Consider the following 27,896-nt stretch of genomic DNA (forward strand, 5'->3'; position numbering starts at 1 on the left):
TGCTTTTCTTCTATTTCTTGCGGATATTTTAGCTGTTTCTTTTTTGCTGTTGCCTGCTGAACAATGTAAACGGGTAACAAACAGCTAATGCCATGTCAGATTGAAGACATCTGCCTTTTGGCTTGGTACCCAGCACCTTGTGCCTCAATAAACCAAATTAAATCAAACCAGAAAATTAATAAAACCGCATGTTGTTTCAACATTATTGAGGACTAAAAGGGTAATCATCGATGGCAACGCCAGTAAAGTTTCTGAGAAGTTAAGGATTTCCGAAAAAAATCTACTGCTGAAATTTTGCTTTCAAGTCCGTGGTTTAGCTTTGAATGGGGGACGATAAGCGCCGACGGAATACACTTGGTCGCACTATATGGCACCAACAGGTAAACGCAGTTGCCGAAGACTAAAGCCCACCGATTCGCCATTTCCTGCAGGATCGCCGTACACACCGCACCTCTCCTCAGCCATCCTGCAGCTTCAAGACAGCGGCGTCCTGCAGAAGCTCAAGAAGCGCTGGTGGACGGGGCACTGCTCAAGTCAGGAGTCCAGCAAGGTGGACTCGGGCGAAGAGGTGAACGCCCTGAGCGTCTCCAATGTCGGGGGCATCTTCTTGGTGCTCCTCGGCGGCCTTGGCGTGTCCAGCGTCATCGCTATCCTGGAGTTTGTCTGGAAGACGCGTCCCTCCAATGTCAAACACTCGTCTCCGGGCAGCTGTGCCCTCAAGGAAGTAAGTAGACGTGAGCCTGGTTCATTCATCTGAAAAACACTAGCGCGTGCGTTTGAACGTTTTCAACTGAACATTTTCTGGGAGAGCTCAAGAAACTGGGCCTAAAGCCGCGAGTAAATTTTCAAAAAAATGTCTAAAGTCATTTTTAATCTTGGAAATACGATAAAACCGAAACGAACCTGCAACTCTACTGGTATACCATATTGCGGTGACGTCGGATATCGTATAGCCATGAGCACATGGCCAGCTTGAGCCGGTTTCGCCCAGCATCAGAAGCGGTCAAAAAACCGTGGCGGTCGTCCGTTGGAAATATTGGCGTATGATTCATCAATCTTGTCTGAGTCAATCAATGAGCAGCAAATGTTATAAGATTTTCAGCGCGAAATTTCAGACGATTCACTGTTTGCATTTAATCCACCGGCATCGCCTCCGAAGGGATCACCAGTGGCGGCTGCATTCGCGGTCCGCCGGCATATGTTGCCGACATATGTGTAGTGTTGCGACCGAGGCTGAAGTGACGAGAAGTTGAATAATAATTTTATTATACGAACACATGTTTATATAGACTACAACACTAGCGACACACACAATACAAGGTTGACAGACGTAATACAGAAACCGAAACTACGACACAACATATTCCCCTCCTTAAAAAAAATAGTAAGTAGGTTAGTAAATGGTTAGTATGTTAGTGCTGTAAGTTGGCTATGTACCACATGAAAACAACTGAAATGGAAAACAATCAATATTTTACACATTTAGGAACAAATTTCAAGTCAACAGTTCGGTATGTAGGAAAATTAATTTTCGAAAGTTCTTAAACGTGATCGCCGTAGCGGTCTGGAGCCCGCCTCTCTCTTGGTGGCTGAACACGTCGAGCAGGAACCTCCTGCTGCTCGGCTGCCGGGACAGTCGGTACCACCAATAGTGCAGGCTCGGAATCGGGGTCTGGGCGGATGGCATCTGGATCCTCCCCAGAAGGAGGCTCGGCGTCAGGCACCGGGTGCACGGAAGCTGGGTGCTCAGGGGGAGGGGTCTCTGAAGCAGTCGAAGCTGGAAGGAGTTCAGGCGCCCAATGAGCAGCTGAGGAGCCATAGCTCCTCGCTGACGGGTCCCAGGTTCCACCTGGCGGTAGAGTGCTTGAACCCCCAGGAACCTTGGCCAGCTTCGAAGCGTTCCACGTTCTTCCGTCATCTAGGCGGAAGGATGATGGTCCTCGCTGCCCCACCACTTTCCGGGGACGGCTGAAGGAGAGATCCCCTTTCCAGGCAACGGAAGGCTTCTTTACCCGAACGAAGTCGCCGACTGAGACCTTGGTCTTGCGGGCAGCACGGCGATGGTCTGTATAGCTTCGGCTACTGTCTTGCTTGCGCTTCACGCGCTGGCGCAGACGGCGGAGTTCCCCTGCCGGATCCTTGAAGAAGGATGGTGACGGGTGCCCTACAACGTCCAGGCGGGTTCTGGGCAACCTTCCATGAAGCGCCAGAGCCGGGGCAACTCCCGTCGTAGCGTGCGGCGTGCAGCGGTAGACGCCTAAATAGTCGAGCACCGCTGGCCGAAGCGGTCGATGCTCCAGCATCGCAACTTGAACAAAATTCTTGAAGACGCGGTTGAACCGTTCTACGAGCCCATTCGCTTGAGGGTAGTAGACTGAAGAATGGGCAAGGCGAATGGCGCGGTCCTTTAAGAACTGGATGAACTCTTGTGACGAAAACTGGGGCCCGTTGTAGCAAACAACTTCGTCCAGGTAACCCTCGCGGGCGAAGACAGAATGCAGGAAACTGGTAACCGTGCTCATGAAAACTTCTCTGCAGAACTGCACTTCAGGTCACTTGGAGAAATAGTCGACTAAAGTGATGGCGTACTTGCAGTCTTGTGGGGCCCTTTCCATAGGGCCGACGATGTCGGTGGCGATTTTCTGCCATGGACGCTCTGGCAGAGGAACCGGTTGCAACGGAGTAGCTGCAGTCTTGGCCGTCTTGTCTGCAGACTGGCAGATGCTGCAGTTGTGGATGGCTGCTTCTACTTGCTTGTCCATACCTGGCCACCAAAAACGTTCCCTGAGACGCGCTTTGGTCCGAACTATCCCAGGGTGGGCCTCGTGTGCCGTGGCGATGACCTGCAGAGTGAGGGCCCGAGGAACAACGAGTCGTTCCCCACGCAGAAGCAAATTGTCGACAACGGACAGTTCTTCGCGAACAGTGAAGAACGGCTTGAGTTCACCCGAGAGAGACTTCTGGGGAGGCCAGGATGACGTAACGTAACCTTTGACTTGCTCCAAGGTAACGTCTTCGCACAGCGACTGCTCGAATTGCTCCTTGGTCAAACAGAGCGGTGCAACAAGAGCCACGACTTCTTCGTCGAACGAGACATCTTCCTGAAGAGCAGAGACTGGAAGGCGGGAGAGGGCGTCCGCCACTTGGTTTTCTGAGCCCTTGCGATACTCTACAGTGTAGTTGTAGCGAAGAAGTCGCTGAGACCACCTTGCGATGCGAAGGGGGCGTTTTCCAGAGCCTTGAGTCGACAGAAGGGAAACCAGGGCTTGATGGTCTGTACGCAGTGTAAAAGGACGACCCCAGAGGTAGGTGTGCCAATGCTCGCAAGCCCAGACGCATGCGAGTGCTTCACGTTCCCCGACTGCGTATTTCCTTTCTGCTGGCGAAAGCGTGCGGGACGCAAAAGCGATTGTGCACAGCCTGTGACCATCCAGCTGCTGAAGAACAGCGCCAAGTCCGATGTCTGAAGCATCCGTGGACACGACCACGGGAAGACTGGCGTCGAACATCTGAAGCACGTTGCTGGAGGCCAACACGAACTTGATCTTGTGAAAACTGGCGTCGACGGTGTCGCTCCAGATGAAGGGCTGGTTCTTGCGAAGCAGAACTCGCATTGGCTCTAACACGTCAGCAAGACAGGGGACGAACTGGGCATAGTACTCGACCAAGCCAGGAACGAGCGTAACTGCGCAGCGTCGGTTGGGGCAAGTGTGTTCAGAATGGAATCCACCTTCTCTGGCAATGGCGAGATGCCTTCTGCAGTCACCTTATGTCCTAAAAAGGAGAGTTCTTTGACGGCGAACACACACTTGGCGTTGAGCTTGAGACCCGCATCCTTGATGCGGTGAAGAACAGTGGTCAAGTTGGCCAGGTGCTCTTGCTCACTTTTGCCGAACACTATGATGTCGTCGATGTAGAAAAGAACGCCGGGGCATCCCTGAAGGATCTTTGACATCATCTATTGGAAAGCGGCTGGAGCCGATGCCAGGCCAAAGCATATACGCTTGAAACGAAAAAGTCCATCGTGCGTGACGAAAGCAGTTAGGTCACGGCTGTCTGGATGAAGTAGCACCTGGTGGTAGGCCGACTCGAGATCCAACTTCGAGAAGTGGGTGGCGCCGGCTAAACTGTTCAGCAACTCTTCTGCATGCGGAAGAGGGAAACTGTCCGTGACGACGGCTTTGTTGGGCTGGCGAAGGTCAACGCAGAGTCGAATGTGGCCATCCTTTTTCACGATAACAATGGGAGACACCCACTCGGAGGCGTTGACGCGCTTTATCACACCCAAGCTTTCCAGGCGACAGAGCTCTGCAGACACTTGAGGGCGGAGGGACAGCGGAAGACGCCGGAGCTTCGATGCGACAGGTGGTACCGTGGTTCTGACTTTGACCTTGTGAATATAACCCTTGGCAAGTCCAAGTCCTGGAGCGAAGAGGGATCCGAACTCGCTGGCAAGAGTCCTCGGAAGCCGAGGAGGTACAGGAACAGTCTGCGTTGCGGAGGTCTGGTCGGTTTCGCCTGCAGCTGGCACCGATGTTGTCTCGAAGCAACGAAGGGTAGAGCCTTCTATGTGAAGGTCTAAAGCCTTAATTGATAGCGTCGATACCGAGGAGAGATGTGCCTTGCAACACAACGTAGAACAGGAGGCGCGCAGCACGTCCCTTGAACATAACTTGAGCGGAAAAGCAACCGCGTACTGGGATAGGCTGCTTGGAGTAGTCAAACAGTTTCACTCGTGGAGCAGAAAGCAGCGATTCTGTTGTGAAGTGCCTTTTGAAATGGCTGTCCGCCAAAATCGAGACCGACGAACCAGAGTCGATAAGGAACGTTAACGGCTTATCATCAACAGAAACGTCGATAAAAATGCCGGTGCGAGCACGACCAGTGACTGAAAGGACGCTCAAAACTTCGTCATCATCGGATGAGTGGCGGCAGTCAACTTCAGCCACGGCGAGCGCGGACGAGTGTTGTAGCTTGTTGCAGGCGGAGCGAAAATGGCCACGCCTACCGCAGTGAAAGCAGCGCTGATCTTGCGCCGGGCAGCGCGATGACGAAGCACGATGCTGGCGGGAACCGCAGCGGAAGCAGAACGACGGAGAATTAGGTGATCCGCGCGAGCGCTTAGGGCTGACAGAGTGACGGTGGTCATGAGACAGTTGACCTAGGCCGGCGGTCCGGGAGGCGCGTGAAACAGCTGAGTCACGGCGTGGCGCTGGGCGGTTGCTCGCTGGCGGAAATGGCTGCCAACGGGAAGACGAGCGAGACCGCGTTGGCATAGGTCGGCGCTGATTGTCGTTTAAAGTTACTCGCTGAACTTGGCTAGGAGTGAACTCTCGCACTTCCTGAGCCGCTTGTTCGAGCTGCTGTGCTAACAGCACGGCACGCGAAAAAGAGAGTGCCGAACCTTCGAGAAGAAGGCGCTCTCGAAGGTGCTGGGAAACGATGCCTTCTAAAAGCTGGTCGCGGAGAGAGTCCTCGAGGGCGGCAAATGAGCAACGCGTCGCGAGCTCTCGTAGTGCGGCAACGTACTCGAGGACAGACTCGCCTGGTTGCTGGACGCGACGACGGAACCTGTGGCGTTTGACGACGACATTGCTCGCGGATGCGAAATGCTGTGTTAAAACAGCGACGGCTTGGTCGTACGAGGACAGTGCCGGAGAAGGCTTGCCGCTGTCTTCGGACGTCTTCGTGGAGGCGGCGGCGGGCGGAACAGTTGCGGAGGCGTCCGGGGAAGGCGGCAATGAAAAGAATATTCGCTGACCTTCAAGTCCGAGGCTGTGCAGCAGGAGGGCCTTGCGACGCTCGGGTGTGAAGTCGGACGCTCCAGCAGCCAGGAGAAAGGTCTCGAACATCCGTAACCATTGCGGCCACGCAACGGCTGGACGGCCCGGCGCCGGGAGGAACGGCGGCGGCGGAGCGAACCCGTAAAAACTCATGCCGCGAAGCTACCGGCAAAGTGACGCGTAATGCCGCATGGGAAACTACTAATCCTCGTCGCCAATGTAGTGTTGCGACCGAGGCTGAAGTGACGAGAAGTTGAATAATAATTTTATTATACGAACACATGTTTATATAGACTGCAACACTAGCGACACACACAATACAAGGTTGACATACGTAATAGAGAAACCGAAACTACGACACAACAATATGTTGCTTCAGAAACAGAATTGTATGGAAGGTTTTGTTTGCTAGCAAGGTGCGAACTGTTTTTAACACGACGCGAACGCTAAAAGCCAGCGCTCGCGTCGTGCTTCTCAGATCCACTTCCATCTCAGAGACTTCTCGGTCGAAGACCAAAGAGATGTCACTCTGCTGAATTTCTACGTGGCATTATTTCACCCCACAGCACATCAGACGTTCTCCCCACCGTCCATCGCGTGCCGCAAATAGCCAAAACCAGACACAGTCGGCAAAACCAAAAACGCTCATTAATACTACAACGCACAACGCCGTGGAAGGGGGAGCGTCGTCTGCTCTCACATTCGACGTCACGAACGTCCCTGCTCGTTGTTGCCAGTGGAGCGGCAGCCAGCTATTCGGAGGTGTACGCGTAAACTTTAAAAATTCATTTTGTCGCATGGCCAACTTTCTAGGACATTCCGAGGAGTAAAAAGGTTTCAGGAAAATATTAAAATTTCAATTTATTTCCATTCTACGATACTCAGGCAATCACAGTCCTCGGGAAGATTGTGATATTTTGTAATGTTAAAAAAAGCAGGAATCGACAATTTAGTGAACGTGGCCCATAGGATTAATTGCAAAAACGTTTGGAAAGCCTTGGAATAAAAACTATACGCGTCCAAAAGTTTTATTACTGCTTACTGGTATTTTATGACTGGCATCTAAAATAATCTCGGGGAATATTCCGATGTTTGTTGTTGTTAAGTTGAAATTCTCATTTAGATCAGGCGCGGAGGCGTTGAAATCCAAGGAAGTTGGGGATGAAAGACAATGATTATTTTGATCAGATACGTTGTACACATACTGAGGAGTGGATATTTAGTGCATAATGAAAAGTTTTATAAGAATCGATTACTATCAATGTATTGCCGGAGTTCCCTTTAATTAGTGTACACTGCTTCTCGATTTTATAAAGATAATGGAAGGTTGATAGCCTTCACGTAACTCCGTCTGTCTTATAAAAACTTCGCCGTCCTGAATTCGAAACCCCTTTCGAAGGAACCTCGAGAAATTGGCGATGATATTCGCGAAATTAAAGCAATGCCTCTCTGAGTGCAGCACAGGTGCGATCCGTATGGAGGTAAACGAGCGATCGTTGACCGATTTCTGCGGGTTGCGCCATGAAGTGACAGCTGTGACGGCGTGTGCGCTTTGTGAACAAAGCGTGGCGAGGTGCGAGATATTGCCCCAGGGTAGTGAATAGGAGGCTCCTCGGTCGACTCCTAGACCGTGCGGCTGGTGGCCGAAAGGGACATCTTTGGGAAGGCCTAGCCACCGAGCGATTGGAATCGAGCTCTACGTTGCAGTTCGGAAAAGAGCTCGGACATTCCAGCTCGAGATCAGGTTCAATTATTGCGGCCGCGGGTCGTCTCAGGGTCGCAGAAATTCTCCATAAGGAAGTGCCACCTGTCAAACTTCATTGCCCGGCTTCCTCTGCATGACACTGTTCGTACCTGATGTTGGACAGTCATGTGTTCACTTTCACATGAATCGCGACTGTACGTTCATTGCCTTCAAGCGAGGCAATAAAAACATGTTGAACACATACAGCACGAATCAAAGGGAGACGCAGTTTGTAGAGACCGCTAAAATCGATCTCTAAATGTATCGAGCTAAGATTTTCTACAGAGCTTACTGATGAACGTGCATTACGGTTATAAATATTTTAACTTCACAAAAGCAATTAAAGAAAAAGTTAAAAGTTGAAAAGAAATCTTGAAATCCTTGCTTACGGCGTCTGCCTGCCTAACGAAACACAACAGCCGACAGAGGGCGGCAGTGCTCTCCGCGTCAACAGGTGGGTGTTGGTGACGAAAGCACCTAATACCGCATTCTTCAATGTAAGTTTCGGCTATGACACCGCCGATGTCCGGGTATGCTTTGGAGGTTTCCGTCCTCGTTGACGCGCCTCACTCAGAGTAAGAGGAGCTCGGAGGTTGCCACCAAAACTCCACCCGAAAACATCGGCCAACCTCTTTCGTCGTCTGGCTTTCCACGCGTACCAAAGACCAACCTTCACTCGCTCGTTGGGAGCTAAGCGCACAATGAAGATGACTTCCACCCCAAAACAGTACGTACAAAGATGCAGGTGAGAGACGCGTTCACAACCAGAGAGTGCGAAGCAGACGACGATATGGGGGCGAAAATAATTGTGGAAAAAAGCGATGCAGCACATCTGTTCAGTTTTTCTGACTTTGTCTTCGTTATTCTATATTTTCTTGGTGGAATAAAATAATCGTGCACCGAGAATTCGCCCAGAAAAAGAGCGCATCGCTTCCGGCTCAGAAACGCCGTCTGCTATTGCTTAGGTCGAAGGAAGCAACCCTTGTGCCAACCTCTGGAGAGCTGGAGAGTTTACATCTGCTCGATCAGAGTCACGTAGTTTATGGGCCGCGTTTGCAATAAGAGCTGCAAGGGGGTGGCGGAAGCGTTGGTCATCTGCAAACGTCTTCGCCTTTCCCGCCTGCTTTCCTCCTCGCCACGCGAAAACGCAGTGCATGCACACTTGCAACCAATCACCGCAGGAGGCGTCCTCCATTAAATTGCAAAAGTTCCCGGTGGTTTGAGACTGACCATATCTTCAATCTAGGCTTCTAGATGGCGGCGCGATTTCAGGCGCCGCCATCTGTCGGCTGTTGCGCCAATCAGACGCCTTTCGTTAGCAGACGAACGCCGTAGGCAGGGATTTTAAATTTTTGGATTTGCATCTCTTTATTCGGGTACGTTGGTTCAGTGAATTGTTTATAACCTCAGTGCACGTTCTTTAGCCACTTCTGTACCAAATCTCAGCTCGACACGTTCAGTAACCGATTTATGCGGTACCTTCAAAGAGCCAAAGATTCCTTTGACTCGCGCTGTATATACACCTTTCCATCGTGTCTCACCCAGAAAAAAAAAAGACAAGTCATAGAGCTGTGGATGCATGCGCGGCGTCCGATATTCTGCAGAAGAAGGCTAGTGCGCATGCTCGGAATACGTTCCACAGCCAAGTAGACGAAGATGGCGGCGCACAGAAGGCGATTATACACCAACACGCAGATCTGACGTCAGGCCGCTGTGGTGGCGCTGTTGTCGGCAGGGCGCGTGCGCAGACGTTTCACCTCACGCCAAGTTACTAAAACCCTCAGTTGGAAAACTCACCCTGGAAACCTGGGCCGCCGGCGTCCACCGAGACAGAGCTAAATACGATAACAACTCCACCCTTTAGCGACGAGTTGAAACATGCAACATCTTGGGAAGAACCAGCGGCAAAGACACTTGAACAAGAGTAAAGGAACAAACACGACAGGACGACAAGACGGCGCTGAGCTAACAGTTGTTTGTTCAGCGCCGTCCTGTCGTGCTTGTTCCTTTACTCTCGCCCAAGTTTCTTTGCCGCTGGTTCTTCCCAAGATGTTCACCTCAAACCAACTAGCCCAACACGTCACATTGTTGAAACATGGAAGTTGTTTTACATAGCTACTGCGAGATGGCCCTGCGAGATGGCCCTGCGAGATGGCGCCACCGGCCCTTGCCCGACTAGACGTGCAGCCGTGCAGTTCCCGGAGTGGACGCTGCCAGAGAAATGGCGGCGTTGCGATCGCCATTAGCTCGGATCTCGAGTACGGATTGGAGACACTTTCTTAAAGCAGGCTCTATGGCAATTTCCCAACTGAGTTGTTCTAGTAACGTTGCCTCACGCGAATCTGGTTTCTGCGCATGCGCTGTGTCCACACCTGGTGTGGACAAATGCGGGCTTGTTTGTAAACCCACCCTTTTTATGCGACTTTCACCTCGTGCAGATGGACCCTCAAGTTAAAATTATCGCGAGGTGTCATTTGCTTCACTCGGTGCTGCATACCTTCGCCGCTGATAATGTGCGCATCCCCGCAGGGGGCACCTGTGAAAGCAGGTGTTTGGAGAGTGGCGTCTCCACGGACCCCGAGCCATGCGGGTTCGCCTGACCACGTATGGCTGTGCGTGGCTTTCCCGTGTCTGGGGAAAAGGGCATCCTGGTGGTTGAGCCGAGCCCGGGGTAGGTTTGGACCCTTCGGGGCCCCCCGGGCGAGGCAATACACCACTTCGGCCCCCGCTTCTCATAGACGGGAGTCCTGGTAAGGCCCGGCCAGGATGATTCAGTCTAGTCGCCACTCCTTCTACTATCCCCTCCTTTCTTTCACCTTTGTCTTCTCCTTCTTTTCACTCTTCTTATTTCTCTTCTTTCCTTTTCAACTTCTTTGGCGGCAAGGGCTAACCTTGGGTGGTGACAGATACTCTCGTCCAGATCCACACTTGGTTATAGTTTCTGGGTAGCGCTAATAGAGTAATGCTTCCAGCAAAGCCATATTTGTTATGGGGTGCTACCTATTCCCTCGTTGGGCTCCGTGGTGGGCGGCGCGCCACAGAATCCGAAAACCCTTTGCCTTTTTATGGCGGCCCTCTCTTCTAAACCCCGAGCAGAACGACCCCCGAAAAGGGTTCGCCCCGCTCCCCCTACTTTCGAAAAAGCCGATGAGCCAGAAAAATATCCTCGATTCTTTGTAGTTCACTCTGCAAGTGACACTGTGCATTTGTCAAAAGTTTCTCCCTTTGTCATTGCAAAGCATCTAGAACAAGTGGTTGGAAAATGTTATAAAGCAAAGAAGCTTGCTGGAGACCTCCTTGTTGAGATAGAAAATAAGCCACAGAGCACAGCACTCTTGAAGATGACAAGCCTGGGAGACTACCCAATTACTGTCACCCCCCACCGTACCCTGAATACTGTTCGCGGTGTCATCTCAGAAGATGACTTTCTCGAATGCAGTGAAGACGAGATTCTCGAAGGATTGCGCAAGAGTGCTGTTGTTGCCGTTCGACGGATAACTTTAAAACGTGATGGACAAGAAAAACCAACCCGACATCTCATACTCACGTTTGAACTCCATGCTCTCCCGCCCACCGTGAAGGCAGGATATTTGAGCTGCAGAGTCCGCCCTTTCATTCCAAATCCTCAGCGGTGTTTCCGTTGCCAACGTTTTGGGCATGGTTCCCGAAACTGTCGCGGCCGAGAAACGTGTGGAAAGTGCGGTGGTACTGACCATGTAGCGGACATCTGTAAAAATGAACCGAAATGTGTAAACTGTAGCGGAGCTCACCCTGCTTTCTTTCGCTCTAGCCCAAAATGGAAGGAGGAAAAAGACGTCTTGACTTTCAAAGTGAAACATAACCTGAGCTACCAAACAGCCAAAGAACAGCTTGCCTTTCAGGCAAGGGGTTCTTATGCCCAGGCAGTGTTGAGGGGACCCCCACTGTCTACAGCATCTGTGGAGACACAGACTTCCCCGGAAGACCTGTCCTCTCCACAGGGGTCCCCTTCCGAACTTTTGAAGGTGACGCACACTCAGTCACCTTCATGTTCTAAGGGTGCTGTACCCTCCAAGGAGGGTACCACCCCATCCCAGGTATCAGGGGCGCCATCAGCGGCCCTAGCTGGTCCTTCTGGCAGGGGTCGAGGGCTCCCTCCTCGTGCTTCCTGCAGCAACCAAAAGTTCAGGCGGACAGAACAACCTGCACCGCCCAAGGGCCCAACGCTCTCGCCGGATGAAAAAATGGACGAGAGCCTACCGCTCTCTGAAGACGACCAGTCTCTTCCCGAAACAGAATCTCTTCCTCTGGTCTCCTCTGAGGTTGTAGGACGACCGAAGGACACTGCCAAGAAAAAAACAATCCGACGTGTTGAGGCACCAAAAGCCCCGTAAATTTGTGTCTTAGTCTTCTCTGGTATGTGTGTATATATATATATATATATATATAAATATATATATATATATATATATATATATATATATATATATATATATATATATATATATATATATATATATATATATATATATATATATCGATCTGACTTCCTTTTAGAATGCCAATGTCTCTTTTTCTTCAATGGAACTGTAGAGGCCTCCTTCCGAATTATGACGATGTGAGCCAGCTGCTAGACGATCATGCCCCCATTGCATTTTGCTTGCAGGAAACACATCTAAAAGCCAGCCACACTAATATATTAAAGTACTTTCAGGTATTTCGCAAGGACAGGATACAAGCACTTCATTCATCTGGAGGTGTTGCAGTTGTAGTGCAGCGCTCAACTCCATGTAGCGAAGTGACTCTGCAGACTCCGCTGGAGGCTGTGGCAGCCCGCATTTTGTTAGATCGTATAATTACAGTTTGTTCTTTATATATACCTCCCAGTTATCAGCTAAAGATTGAAGAGCTTGAAGACCTTGTTAGTCAGCTTCCACCACCTTTTTTACTTTTAGGAGACTTCAATGCACACAATCCTCTGTGGGGGAGTGGCAGACGAGATCCTAGAGGGGCTCTTATTGAACGCTTCCTTCTTTCCTCGGGATTGTGCCTACTTAACACGAATGAAGCTACCTATTTTAGTTCTACCACTCATACTTTTACTTCTATAGACTTATCCATTTGTCACCCTTTAATATTACCATTGCTTTCGTGGAAGGTCATCCAAAATCCATATGGAAGTGACCACTTCCCACTAATTTTAGAGTTTAACCATTCTCACGTCACTCTTTCATCGCGTTCACCTCGGTGGAAGTTTGAAAAAGCTGACTGGGCACGTTTTAAGCAATCATCTCTTTTAGCTGTTACATCTCTACATCAACTCTCTATCGACGAAGCGACAGACCATCTCACAAAGCACATCCTGGAAGCTGCAATGATTGCCATACCGATGACGTCCACCCATCTTCCTAAAAGGCCAAAGCCGTGGTGGAATGAAGACTGCCGAGAGGCTAAAAAGAAACAAAACAAAGCGTGGGGAATTTTTAGGCGATATCCTACACCGAACAACCTTACTAATTTCAAAAGAATGAGGGCACAGGCAAGGTACATCCGAAGGCACGCTAAGCGGCGAAGCTTTAGAGGATATGCTTCCTCTATTAATAGCAGTGCATCCCTGAAAGAAATTTGGGACCGAGTGCATAAAATTGATGGTTCTTACCGGGCATTTTCTGTCCCACTTTTAAGTCGAAATGGAATATGCCCTGCGAGTCTGAAAGAGCAGGCAGACATCCTAGGGGAACACTTCGAATTTGTATCGAGTTCCGAGCATTATACTCGAAATTTCCAGCGACATAAGTTGCAGGCTGAAAAAAAGACCGTGACCACCTTGGGGCTATGAGAGAACCATATAATGCTACATTCACACTACACGAACTTCAGTCAGCTCTTTCATCCAAGCAGTCTGCACCTGGACCCGATGGGATTCATTATAAAATGCTCGAACATCTCCACCCGTCCACCGTGGAACTTATTTTGTACCTTTTTAATAAAATTTGGCTCCAGAGTCACTTTCCGTCCTCTTGGAAGGTTGCTATCATCGTACCAGTGCTAAAGCCAGGCAAGGATCCCTCATGTTCATCTAGCTTTAGGCCCATAGCTTTAACTAGCTGTATTTCAAAGACTATGGAGCGAATGATTAATAAGAGACTTATATTTTACTTGGAGAGAAACAACCTACTTGATAAGTACCAGTGCGATTTCCGTTCAGCCCGGTCCACAATTGATCATCTAGTTCGTTTTGAGACCGCTGTGTGGGAGGCATTTGTGAACAGGCAACAATGCCTTTCTGTTTTCTTTGATTTAGAGAAGGCTTATGACACGGTTTTGCGTTTTGGCATACTGCAAGACTTGTTCAGTTTCGGTGTTCGAGGTCGCATGTTAGCTGCCATCCAAAGTTACTTGGAGCACCGTACTTTTCGCGTGAAGCTGGGCACAACACTTTCAAGAGAGTTCATACAGGAAAATGGAGTCCCCCAGGGAGGCGTGCTCAGCGTCACTCTTTTTATAGTTAAGTTAAATTCAATTACCCGTGTAATACCACCTTCAGTACAATATTCTATGTATGTTGATGACCTGCAGATCTCCGTCTCGTCCTGTAACTTGTCGATTTGTGAACGTCGGGTACAACTTACGGTTAATAACTTGATCAAATGGGCTGATACAAATGGTTTTAGATTTTCGCCCGAAAAAACAGCCTGTGTTTGTTTTTCTCGTCGGCGTGGAATTCGCCATGATCCATCTTTAAGTATGTATGGTACTCCAATTTCCGTAAAAAGTTAACACAAGTTTCTGGGTCTCATATTTGATTCAAAACTCACGTTTATTACACATATTAAGAGTGTTAAACTGAAATGTCTGAAATCTCTGAACGTTCTTAAGGTTTTATCGCATGTGGCATGGGGCTCAGACCGACTGTGTCTATTACGCATCTATCGCTCTGTCGTTCGTTCCCGGCTTGACTATGGTTGCATAGTGTATGGTTCTGCCCGGGCATCGGCTTTGAAGATGTTGGACCCCATTCACCATCAGGGGTTGCGTTTAGCTACCGGTGCGTTCCGCACCTCCCCAGTACCTAGTCTGTACGTAGAAGCTAATGAACCATCCTTGGAGTATAGAAGGTTCACACTAGGTTTCATGCACTCCATTAGGGTCCGCTCGGTCCCTGAGCATCCTGCCCGAGATAACATAGAAAACATTCGGTTCCAAAGAACATTTCAAAACAAGCCCTCCATAGTTCCTCCTTTTTCAATTAGAAATTGTAGTTCAGCAGAGTCTATTAGGATGGATGCAAAGACCCCAGTAGTCCAATACCCTCCACATATTGCCCCATCGGACTACAGCAACATTCACTGCGACTTCACACTAACGAAACATAGTAAAAAAGATGTTCCAAAGGAAGTCATGAAGCAGGAATTTTTGGAACTTCAATGTAAATATCAAGAGTATACAAGTTTCTATACGGACGGGACAAAAGACGACTCCACTGTGGGATGCGCTATGATTGGACCATCCGTTAAGCGAGTAAGGAGAATAAACTCAAACGCCACCGTATTCACGGCAGAGCTCTATGGTCTGCTATTGGCGGTCGACTACATAACCAAGAAAAGGTTTCCTCGCTCAGTAGTATTCACTGACTCTTTGAGTTCTTTAAAAGCAGTTTTATCGCTGGAACGGGTCACAAACCCACTTGTTTCTGAATTGCAGAGTAAGATTATTCTAGCCGCAAACAGCAATATTCGCATAACTTTATGCTGGGTGCCTAGCCATGTTGGCATCCCGGGAAATGAAGCGACTGATTCTGCAGCACGTTCTGCTAGCAAGAAACAAGCAGACTTGCGTGAAATACCTTATAAAGACTATCACACGTCTCTAAAACGGTGCATTCGGTCAAAGTGGCAACTTCAGTGGAATACTGAAATGTACAACAAATTACATGCAGTAAAACCTTACATAAGTGAATGGGAGAGTGCCCGGCATCGGGAGCGCTTCTACGAAGTAATCCTGTGTCGGTTACGAATTGGTCATACACGTCTCACACATGGGCACCTTTTGAGTGGGGAGGATGCTCCAGTATGTGAATACTGTAACATAACCTTAAGCGTTTTACACATTTTAATTGAATGTCGCACATATGATCAATACCGTCAGAAACACTTCTCACAACTATATAGAGAGAGCATGTCCCACTACACCTAGCCCTGCTGCTAGGTGATGAACCACTTATTTCTCATGTTTGCTTATTTAAGTTTCTCACTGATATCGGCCTTATACACCGACTGTGATTTTATTTTCCACCCCTAACTCATGACCATACCTTTTACACTTATACAAATGCATGTCCATATTTTATCACATCACCCGCTACTATAGCTCTTTCCTCTCTCTAACCCTCTACTGCAATAGTTCAGACTCTTGGCGCATTATGGCCTTAGATGCTGATGTGCCAAAAACCCCCAATCAATCAATCAATGTGCGCACTTGTCGTTTACCAGCACAATCACAAGAGCATGGACACGACTCTACCGATGAATCCGCGAAAATACAATCTTCGTCATATCATTTGCGTTAGAATCAACATTCGTTGCGTGTCTACATACCCCAGGGGTCGGTAACCCGAGGCACGCTGGCCGCATCTGGCCCGCGAGGCAGTTTTATGCGACCCCCGGCACGACACCAGAAAAGGACCCCTCCCCCTTACCGCTCCCTCACACAGATTCGACCGCGTGGAAGTTTTAACCTCAGAAGGGTTACACAGGAACAAACAGCACTTCCAATTGGCTTCGTCCGGCATCCCGACACTTGGACAGAAAACGTCTTCACTTTCTTTTGCCTTTTTTTCGCATGCCCCACCCCCACACCACAGACTTCGCCACTTGCCGTCCTGCCCCTTCCGTGTCGGCTTCGTTTCGACTCGCCCCTCGCCCCTTGCCGACCCCTGACACACCGCTCGTTGTATTGTATTTAGCAAAAAGCTTGGCGCCAACGTGCAATTAAGTTTTTGCCGCATTTTTCAAGCTTTCTTTTTTTTTTTTTTTTGTATTGTTGCAGGACTGGTTGCATTCAAGTCCCGAGCAAACCTAAAGAGTGTTGAGACAAGAAAGGCCATACATAATATTAAACTTCTTTTTTTTATGTCGTTTGTTGTAACTATAGGATAAACACTTCCTATAAAGAACAAAACGAAATATGTCTGTTCAAGCCTATTGGTAATTAACAGATTGTTTAAAATATTATTTTTACTTGACTCTATAGATCCGTGCAACACGCTTTCTGCATGTGGTGTCAATTGTAGCGATGTCTGATCATTAATGAAATAATTTTAATTGCATAGCCTATGTGAGTAACGAGCGTTTTTTTTTTATGCTATTTCGTTCCTAACATTGATGTTTTCTTTTCTTTTTTTCTTTTTTTTTTTTTTGGGGGGGGGGGGGGGCACACAGCCTGGCCTCACAGCTGCCAAAATTTATAAATAAATAAGTAAATAAATTACCATATTTCTCAGTTCAAGGAACGGAAAACAAGAAGACCAAATCCCGAATGCCGTGCTTTTTCTTTCCGTAAGTTTTATAGCTTTGCGATGTCAAAAGGGCGCACACTTGTGAGGTTGCGCATCCGAACGTTTATTATTTTTTAGTAACCTGGAGCACAAGCAGTAATGAACAACGTGGTACCTCGACCCCTGCAATGAACTAAATAACAAATTACGTATGAGCAGTATGTAGGCATCTTTCCGGGCACTTTTGGTAATAATTTCTGGCTTATTGGCTCTTTTCTTTATGTGTCGTTTTGTAAAGTAATTAAATATATAAAAAAAAACAAAGCTTGTAGGCATTGAAACCGCCAGAGACAGATAGGAGACCTACAAAAATGTGCCGTTTGAAGTAAAAGGAGACATGCAGCTATGTTGCATCTGATCTGAAATGATCTGAAATGCTTGAAATATTCCCAGCGGAATTTTGAGAACCGATTTGCGAAAGACAAGCTTCTACTCATATTATAAAAAACAAATTAACCAACCTTTTTTTTTTTTTTTTTTTTTTTATAAAGCAACGAATCTAAGGTGTTTCTGAATTGAAACATTTACCGCCACGGCAGATCATTTTCAAAGATCAAACTGAACCGGGTGTAAGAGAATATGGTCCCGGACAAAATGGTCCCGGAGATTATAGTCCCGGACAATTAGGTCCCGAACAATGCGGTCCCGAGTGCAAACCTGGACAAAATGGTCCCAAGTAAATTTTCGCCCCTTCAGACGGTCTGTCTAAAATGTCGCTGATATCTGCAGCGATTACTTTTGAGGTGAGTGAGAGAAATGGAATATGGTCCAATCGTCATATGTCGATTCGTCATAGAAGGAACAAATGCAAATTATCGTGCAGATACAGCATGTTTCGATGCAATGTTAGAAAATAACAATGAAAATAAACATTTTTTTAACACATGACACGTTTTATTATGTTCCAACAAAATATCTACGATCTTGAAGCGGCACTTGTGGGAACGAGTTAATATGGCCCCACGTCCTTCAGAAAGTCATTCATGGTACGGCTCCCTTGTACGTACTGTGTGCTGATTGTTAGAAGTCGCTGTTGCATTTCTCGGTAGACTTGTTTAAACTCAAGTTGAACGAACAAAAAGAAGAACGAATGGTGAAAATAATGCGCAGAAATATAAAGTCTAGATTGACAGACGATTTGCAGCATAGGTATTTTGCAAATCACATTTAATAACAAGAACCTATAAAAACCAAGCGATAAAGAAATTAACGACTGGTTCAAACTCAAGTTGAACGCACGAAAGCAAGAACGAATGGTGAAAATTATGCGCTCAAATATAAGCTCTAGATTGACAAACGGCTCGCAGCATAAGTATTTTGTGAATCACATTTAATAACTGAAACCTGTGAAGAACATGCGATAAAAAGTAACTTTAAAAAATGAAAGCCGTTTACAAGTCCCTGTAACGCCGAATTAGAGCACACCTGTTGAGGAGGAGGAGGGGAAGGGTACCGAGGGGAAGGTATATCCTTTCTCCCTCCTCCTCACCTGCCTGCTACTCCTCCCTCCGTGCGGCGTCGCCGTCGCCTCACGAGGGTCACGTGACCTCACGGGTGTCACGTGACGTCACGGGGGTCACGTGACGATGACGTCATCAATAACGTCACTGATGACGTCATCATCACTAGTGACGTCATCATTAACGATGCCGATGACGTCATCAGTTACGTCACTGATAACGTCATCAGTGACGATGACGATGTCGATGACGTCATCAGTGACGTCACGCGTCCCATAATGCACCGGACGGTTACGCCGACGGCTACGCCCACGGCGACGCCGCTCAAGCCGGAAACGGGCGCCTAAGAGCTGCGCTCTAAAAATAACCAACGGCTCAAGTCATAAGTGTTCAGGAAAAATAAATGCACGCAATCTACAAACCTGTGAAAATCATGAAAAAATAAATAAAAAAAGAAAATGCCGCGAAAATGATTTGGGACCATTTTGTTCGGCCTAGCACTCGGGACCATTTTGTTCGGGACCATAATATCCGGGACCATTTTGTCCGGGACCATATTGTCCTGATCCCAACTGAATCATAAGAGGCGCACCCTCTGTGCCGCGAGGTAAACCACAGTCCCTGGCTATGCACATCATAGATGAAGAGGCGGATGCTTAGTCTTTTTTCAAAACTTGGCTCGATGTCAGAGAAAGTTCTACCAATCTTCCGGCGTTTCAAATGAAGGGTCATTGACTTCACCTACGCTAGCGTCGTCATGAGCGCGTTTAAATCTGCCAACGCGCACAGCGGACGCCGCTGCGGGTCGATACCACATGAAGGTTCCTACTATAGTCACAGACAAGAGGAGGACGGCAGGGAAGAGCTTCAGTTGTCCCGCCCCAGTGCGAGTTTTCTACCCTCGATAGCACTTGGGCGTCACGCACGCACCCAATAAAAAAAAGCACGGCAGAGGGCATTGAGGGCGCGCTGAAGGCATTCGAAAGAGACGCCCAGTCGTTCTAATCCTGTCAGTGGCTCAACTTCGACATGTTGGTTTAAGAATGCGGTGGCTCCTTGCTTCCACCCTGCGTTCTGAACACATCATCGAACTTGTCGCAACTGATGCTACGTAGCTAGGACCGCAACACGTAACGTCACGACGAGGCAAATCTTGTCTTGTTCGTATTGTCACCTATATATATGGGGATCATCAGAGGGTGCTACCGAAACGTCTCGGAGCTTATGCGGAGCGTAAGTTCGTCTGCTTCTTGAGCAGGGGCGGCGGTGACGTCAGAACGCCGAGCTCTGACTGGCTCCGATTGGAAGGATTGTTGTTAGACCTCAAGGCAGCTTGCTGTGAGGTCTACTTACCCTCTATCACAGTTAATCGGAGCTCGGCGTTCTGACGTCACCGCCGCCCCTGCTCAAGAAGCAGACGAACTTACGCTCCGCATAGAGCCACTGGATGGTTTCAGTGTACCGTATTCCATTTTCTCAGGGAAGGGAACAGGAGGCGCCTCGGGTGGTTGGCAGTCAGCGCGGCTAGTAGTCGAAAAGGGCAACATTAGATAGGACGTGCCACCCAAGGAATGGGCACGACCGCTGCGTCACAGTTCAGCCGGGAACTCGGACGTTCGAGCTCGAGATGGAGGTTATTGCAGCCGTGGGCCCTCTCAGAGTTGCGATAAGTCCGGATAAGATGGCGCTACATGTTCAAGCAAAGTGAAGAATCAAGCCAATCGAATGATCTGATTGGCTTCACCCATCTTGCTGTTGGGATAAAACAAATCGAAAAAAAACATGCAAAAACACTTTGATTCGCCGGCGGTTTACAACCGGTTGAAAATCGATATACTGTTTCTTTTCGCTATGCTTTCTATATTAACTAGCCCGTGATTGATCGTACGAAAAAAAAAAATCCAGACCATTCTTCAACGGGCTACTAGGCTCTGCCTACTAGCCCGTTGGACGCTATCCGTTTCAGTTTCACAGAGCCGCCATTTTGAAGGCATTGACTGCAGCGCCGCCCTGAAATGAAGATTAAACGTTTCGCTATTCTAACCCTTCGAACATTCAGTGGCGCCATTGGTCTTACTACACTCCGTTTCACGTGAAGTCCGAGTTAATGCGCCTGAATAAAAAAAGGTAGCGACATCTTCTCCCTCCTCCTCTGACGCGCACTCCTTTTATCTTTATGTTTGGCTTTTTTACACCCGCGCGTCGAATGCAGCGCCGCCTGGTTTGGCCAAAGAAAGCAGACGGCCTTCTTATACTAAAGTCAGAGCGCAGTCAAAGGCTGAAAGACACCTAAATACATACACACAGGCTAAAAACGCACTGTCACGGTCTACCTGCCTCGAAGGATGTGCTCAAAGAAAGACGATGAAAGCCGTGACGTTGCACAGTCGGCGTTATTTGATTGGCGACATGAGCTCATAGCATGCACTGCACTTCGACAGCATATGCATTCCATTTGATTCCTCGTCCCTCATGCACACTCTTATTGTTATAGTTTGCTCTTTCGCGCTCGCGCGTCGACGGTAGCGCCGCCTGGATCGGTCCAAGATAGTAGGCGGCATTCTTCAAAGGATGTCGCTACTTTTCCATATAAAGGGACTTTAGTCCGAGTGAGTTCAATAACTAGTTGCGACAAATACACACATGCACAGACTAAAAGCGCAGTGTCGCGACACATTCTTCGTTCTTGATTGAATCAGTCAGTGCTGACACGTTCATGGAAACCACGAAAACGCCGTGATGTAGCGCTTTCCAAGAAAGTTGATTGACCTTAATGGCTCCTATAGACGGCACACATCTCTGGAATGTTTCATGCGAAACCAAACGGCAGGAGAGAAAATGATTTCTTCGTGGCGTCATCTATCGCAAGGACTAGGAACTGGAAAATGCCTTTCGATGCTAGGAATAGTTTCAGAAAAATACGTTGACGAAGTGAAACAGTTTGCAGGGCCCGTTCAAGGAACATTTGCTAGTACCCTTGGGAGTGTTACACAAAACTTGCGAGAGAATTTTAAGTGATGTAAATAACTTTCGTTTTCTTCTTCGTTACCGTTTAGCAGTTCTGTCTTACAGCAACTCTGAAAATATCCGCTTGCAACTCTGTATATTTACTTTATTATGTTGCAGGTTAAGAAAACCAGAAAAAACTCCTCTCACAAAGCCTTGCACTCTCTCCACTTTAGCAGAGTGAACGCTGGTGAGGAGGAGGAAACCACCAATCATGACGAGCAAAGACTTTTGTTGGAGGGGCTTTTTTTTTTCTTTTGTAGCATGCGGGGCAGACTATATTCAACATGAGTAGAATTAGAGTCATATACAGCTCGACTTTACTAATTGAGTGGTGTCTTTTATCCCGGACATTTTGCTTTAACCACTCCAACTTTATTCACTTCATGTGATACATATTTGCAATTCAACGAGCCCTGGTCCCTCTACCTAAGCAACTTCGGTTGCAATCTTAGAAACCCAACCTAGTTCCCAATCCCAAGAACTCTACACTGGCAACTGCAATTCTCATGCAGACGAAAGAAAGTTTAAGTTTAAAACTTTTTTATTGTCTATATAACGATAAAGCTTGCATTAATAAAGAAAATTACAACCGATGTCCTTTCTAAGTGTCAGAAAGAGTTTACCATCAATACAAAGTTGCAACTATTAACTCTTGTTGTGGATCATTTTTATCCGAGCAGCATTACAATGGAACATGCACAATGAAAATGTGTTTCCCTCTGTATTTTCACCTGAAAAAAAGTTTTTTTTTATAACTTCTTTCTGCAATAATGCCTCCAAGGCGATGCAGGTAATACCAATGAAATAAATAAATAACGACCAAGAAGAAGCTAACTATGCCAGAATTCTACCATTTTTTTATGTTTGCGCTTGTATTTTTTTTATCCAGGGTAAAAAAATACGATTTTCTTGAGAATAACTTGATTGCATTTCTTTTATTTGAATCAAATTATTTTTTAATTAAATTAATTTAATTGAAATCCTTTTACCTAGAAAATACCGACCCTTTATAACAATATGTATTTTCAAACATGGCACATTGAATGATCAATCCGTCCGATCACCGAAAACTATGCAAAAGAAGGAGTTACTGTAACCTGAAGTAAAGTAACCTTTTAGCAACTTTTTATTGATGTAAACCCAGCAATACCAAAACAAAAGCAGCTTGTAATTTTAACTAGCTAAAATATGTTATTTGCTTCTGATTTAGAGTTTTGATTTTGCTTTCAATCAGTCAAACGAAGGTCACGGTAGGAAGAAAGCTCATTGCTCCGATTTGCTCAGAGGTGCATTGCTTGCTTATTGCTCGTGTGCAGCCTGATACAAATCATCCTTGCTTGATGATTCATTCGAGCAAATGCACATAGAAAGCATCGAATGATAGGCAAACAGCAAATAAAAATATATCATTTGGATTTGTTTCGCAAGAAGGCTTTGATTTGAATCATCAGAGTAAAACTGGTCTGATTTAAATCGCGATATAAATAGTGTTTTGAATCACGATGTAAATCCTCTTGATTTATATTTTCGACACTGTTTTTAACCACTTACGCAGTTCATCGAAGAGTGTTAAAATATAAAGATGAACCTTAATTTAATACGAAGGGTGATCAGTAAGGTTTGCCTACTAGGCTCTAACTTATTTTATTCAGTGATGGCATTGAAAGATGTCGCATTCAAATGAAAGTTTGGAATCTCCTCTTTCCAAGGAGCACGTAACATTTCAATTCTATTCCGCACCGGCAACAATGCACTCTCGCTACCGGTGCGGCGGTGCACTACTCTCCGCATGCGGTCGAGGATGATTAGAGAGTTTTCGTAGACCGCGTTTCCCCCTCCGCTAAGCCCTCCGCAACGAAGAAGCCGCTACTGCGCCTGCGCGCTGATAGCCTTGGCTGTAGAGTTCCGGGTATCGTAGCGCGTTGCGGAGAGCGTTGCGGGTCGGCAAAAACGATTTACGAAAACTCCTCATTGAGAGCCGTTGTTGACGAGTTCAACGTTCCGCTGGAGGAGCAGCAGTTCCAAGATGTTTTCATCCCGCCGTCAGACTTTTGGTGTTTCTTTTCCCAAGATAAAGATATATCTAAATTGGGTAATGAAAAGTCAATACATGTGCCGGCGAGCTGGTGATATTTAATCGTGACGTTTAAAACTTGAGACTGTGGTGAGGGAGTTGTTGGTGTCTATCGGGGGTTTATAACGAGCGAGAGAAAATAAACGATTTAGCTGCGTTTGAGACGTCGCTCCCGTGCCTTTTTTCTACGACTTCAGTTTCCTATTTTTCCTTCACCGCAGCCTCGGGTTTAAAACATCAGGATTATCTAAAGAAGGGGTTGGCAACCCAGGACCCGCGAAGCAGTTTTATGCGGCCTCCGGCACGACACCAAAAAAGCACCCCCCCCCCCCCCCTACCCCTCTGCCGCTTCCTCACACAGACTCAAAAAGAGTCAAGAACCACGCGGCAATTTTGACGTCAAATGGAGATTGTCCGGCACCCCTCCTTGGGAAGAGAACGTCTTCACTTAATTTATGCGTCTTCTTTGCCCCTCCCCCCTTTCCATCGCGACTCGTCGTCCGGCGCTCTCCTTGCCGGCTTTGGGATGCCTCGGCCCGCCGCTGAAATAGGTTGCCTGCCCCTGATCTAAAGGGTACACGGTTTACGTATCACAAAGAGGTTACCGATGCAGTGCGCCGTTGGTGTCGTCAACAGCCGCCCTCAATCATCTACGGCGGCATGCGACGAGTAGAGCACCGGTAGCTGCAGTAAATCGCCGCCGACGAGGTCTATATTGAAATGTTATGTCCTTCTATGGGAAAGCGGAGATTCCACAATTGTATTCAAATGCAACATCTGTCAATTCCATCGCTGAATTAAAAAAGTTACCGCCTAGGAGGCAAAACTTATTGATCAACCAGCTTACCAAATCCATTTGTCTAGCATTTGTTCGAGACCAGAAGGAGGTAATTAAGTTATTACGCAATAGCGGTATTTGAAATACGTCATCGCACCCGAAATCATTTTGCACTACGGTGTTTTATTGGTGGTGCCGTTGGTTTTGCCATTGAAACGAGGAGTTAATTCGTGATAAAAGCGTCTCGATATGCACACTCAATGTTCCAATACCCCAGACCAATTACATAATGTGAGAAGGAGTGCATGACAAGTAAGATTGTTCTGTATGTCCGATAACAAACCCTGGGTGGTCGAATTCACTATCTGGTGACGAAGGCAGAATTTAACGAAGATCGAATTATTTTGGGCGATAAAAATTTCACTGGCAAACCGATACTTAACTTTGCAAATTACTGATTGCAATGAGGTATACACCATCTGAAAATGTTTGACGAGTGACTAAACTTTCAGTTTGAATCTCCGTAACAATAAACCGATATGAACACGTCAACCGGGGATCCGTGAACACCGAACGTCTAGATAGATAAACATCATTCTTTCGGGAATCTTTTGATTGGAGTCAGCGTGATGCATTGCGGAAACAACCCCCTATTCATTGATACCTGGGCCTTCTTGGCGTCTTTACGTTGTGAACTTTTATAACGTTCATCCACCTGATAAAAATGCCGAGTCACTGGGTAGTTGACGCAAGCACTGCGTTGCTCGTGCTTGCGGCGCGATTTACAGCCCAGTAGCAGATATGGTCGCTCAGGAAGCGATTAGTGAAATGGTATATTTGACACAGTACACTTTGGGCTTTTCGTATCTCGCTTGCAGACGATGAACTAACCTGGCTAGGAGAAACCAAGCACTCGAGAGTTATAAGATGAAAACAATATCTGGTTAGGAGCTTCTGCAGCGATTGCAGAATCAGGAAACGTTCGGGAACCTGGTATATCTAACTTCAGTCCAGCTAAAGACGCAATCTGCCGGAAGTCGGTTTGAGACCAATCACGCTCGCGTCCAGAACTTGAGTTTAGTTCTGCAAAATTTTCGCACCGATGTGTAGACCTAGACCCACGCGTTGCTTACAAACAACTCAGCGTTTTGCCACACCGCACTGCGCATGCGCAGAAACCAGATTCGCTTGAAGTGAAGCGTCTGAGCACGCGCCGTGCCGACAGCAGCGCCACCGCAGCGATGTAACGTCATGGCAGCATGTATATACACCCCGTGATGCGAATGTTAATCTCGCTGCATAAGTGTCTCGGCAAGGACAGACTGCCGTTTCGGAGAGGAAGGAAGTGAAGTAATTTTCTGTCTTACAGAAAGTCGTGGTATATAACCTCGGCTGTTTAATACCTGTGGACGCATCGCAGAATTCTGCACCTCGTGAAAGATGCGCGAGTTAGAAAATTAATTTATGTTGCTTTGTTTTGTTTTACGGCGGTAGCCCGTATTGGCCAGGTTCCGCGGCTGATATCCCGTGTGTGTTGCATGCGAGTACGACGTGACCAGCTGAACTTAACGGGGAAATTTCTCCGCTAAATAGAGCGAGACAATTGTCTCGTTAACTTTTGGGGGAAATCGCAGTCTCGACATTGTTACGTCATTTAGCGAAGAAATTTCGACGCTAAATTGAGCTAGAAAATATTTTCGCTAAATTTAGCGGAAATTGCGAGATCACAGTGTCACGCAATGTCACGGAATCTCGGGATGCCATAGTAGGGAGTTATCGTAGATCATTTTCGCCGTACCGCAACGCCCTCCGCAACCCGGAACGATACCAGGAACTCTACAGTCAAGGCCATCGGCGCGCAGGCGCATGGCTTCTTCGTTGCGGAGAGCTTAGCGGAGGGGGGACGTGCTCTACGAAAACTCTCTAGTGTCACGTGAGCACCGTCCGTTAAATGTAGCGTGACGCTACTCCGCTTCTGCGTGCAGCGTCTCGGCTGTCGCTGCAGTGTATTTGCAGGGCGCGGCAAAGAGCCGGCGCTATATTTTGTTTTTCTTCGCAGATCTCTCGAGAGGAATCGAAGACGTCCTTGAGCAACCAGTCCATGTCCGCGGAGAACGCCATCTCTGTCCTGCCGCCGACTGTCCTGAAGGTGGACATCGTGGACACGGCCGACGCGCAGCGTCCGGACGTGTCCTAGCAGTACGCCGGGTCACCAGATGTGCTTGCGACTGCCACGCACATCCCAGAGGCCTTCTGGTGACTCGCTGCTCTAGGACACGATGCTTTCCTGCCGCCATAGGACTCTGTTTACCAAAGAAATCGATCGTGTGTGCCACCGCAATGCCGGACATTCTGCGGAAAAGCTCCTGCACACGAGTCCAGACACTTTTTTTTTTCTTCCCCGGGTTGCACTTTGTTTCAGGTGGTGTGGTTAACCTCCGAGCGTCGCTGAACGACGGACACCCCGCAGAGCAGTAATCTCTGTTTCCGACCGAGATTTTTAGGGATGAGCTCTGCCAGAATAGACCCTTTTCAAAAGTGGAAACCCTCCCGTACAGCTGCCGCGTCGATAACCCGAAGCCGCCATATTGTGGGCGTGCATCGAGCACGAGTAATGCGTCAGTGTTAGGCGCGTGCTGGGGTCCAAATGTTTTCTACACGAGTGCTGAATGAGCGCTCGGCGTCAACTCGGATCCTATCGCACGCTTCGCGCACGAAGCGATGTCCACAGAGATGACGGCCGCCAGTGTTGCTCGATGTACTTTTGAAAAGGGTCTATTGAGACAGATTACCGTTGTGAATTCGTGAAAAAATATGGTCAGACAGTGTACAGTTTCAGATACGCTATCACGTATTGTACATATGTTCGGTTCGGGAAGTGTCGCGAGACTTCGCCTCTGTGGCTTCTGTGTCTGCTCACAAACGGGAACGGGGGGGGGGGGGGGGGGGGGGGGGGAGTTTTCCGGGGGTTTTGTAAATAGCCATTTCATTCATTCTTAATGTATCATCCTTTCATCTGAAGGTGTCCCCATGCGCTTTTTGGCTGATGCCCCGTATGACCTGATTTACACGTGTCGTCGCTTTTGCCTTCATGTTACTCTTCAGTCTGCGAGATTTTTTTTTTCTTTTTTGTTACATACATAGGTATCAAATGTTCCTTTACGGTTTCAAAGAATAAGAAAAGAAGACTTTGCTGGTATATGATAATACGATTAATGTAAGGTATGGACCTTCCGCGGATTTTTTATTGGACGGTGTTAATGAGACGTCATTAGGTGATAATCATTGTGCGAATCTGTCTGAGTGAAGCTTCGCGAAACTATTCGAGACAAGTGCTGGGGGTACATTGAACGTCAATTTTCTAAGCTCGAAATGGTTTGTTTGACCAGTAGTGTCAATATTCACGAGTAAAGACAAACAGGCAAAAGTATTATCTTAGTGAGACCGCAAACAACGATGATAGCACAGAGCACACAGTTGGAATTTGGATCTTAGTTCGCTCCTCGGATTAAT

The 27,896-nt window shown here is 47.6% G+C and overlaps 1 protein-coding gene across 1 annotated transcript in view; it reads left to right on the top strand.

Moving 5' to 3' along the window:
* The window catches only part of LOC8024287 (glutamate receptor ionotropic, kainate 2), a 326,542-nt gene extending 299,790 nt beyond the window's left edge, over nucleotides 1-26,752 (top strand). The window contains exons 13-14 of the mRNA XM_042291446.1: nucleotides 432-724; nucleotides 26,443-26,752. Of these exons, the coding sequence (XP_042147380.1) occupies nucleotides 432-724; nucleotides 26,443-26,580 (431 nt within the window). The 3' untranslated portion in view covers nucleotides 26,581-26,752. The remainder of the gene's footprint in view (nucleotides 1-431; nucleotides 725-26,442) is intronic.
* Nucleotides 26,753-27,896: the final 1,144 nt, after the last annotated feature.

The sequence above is a fragment of the Ixodes scapularis genome, unplaced genomic scaffold (assembly GCF_016920785.2).
Source record: "Ixodes scapularis isolate PalLabHiFi unplaced genomic scaffold, ASM1692078v2 PGA_scaffold2__306_contigs__length_199485367, whole genome shotgun sequence".
NCBI lineage: Eukaryota > Metazoa > Arthropoda > Arachnida > Ixodida > Ixodidae > Ixodes > Ixodes scapularis.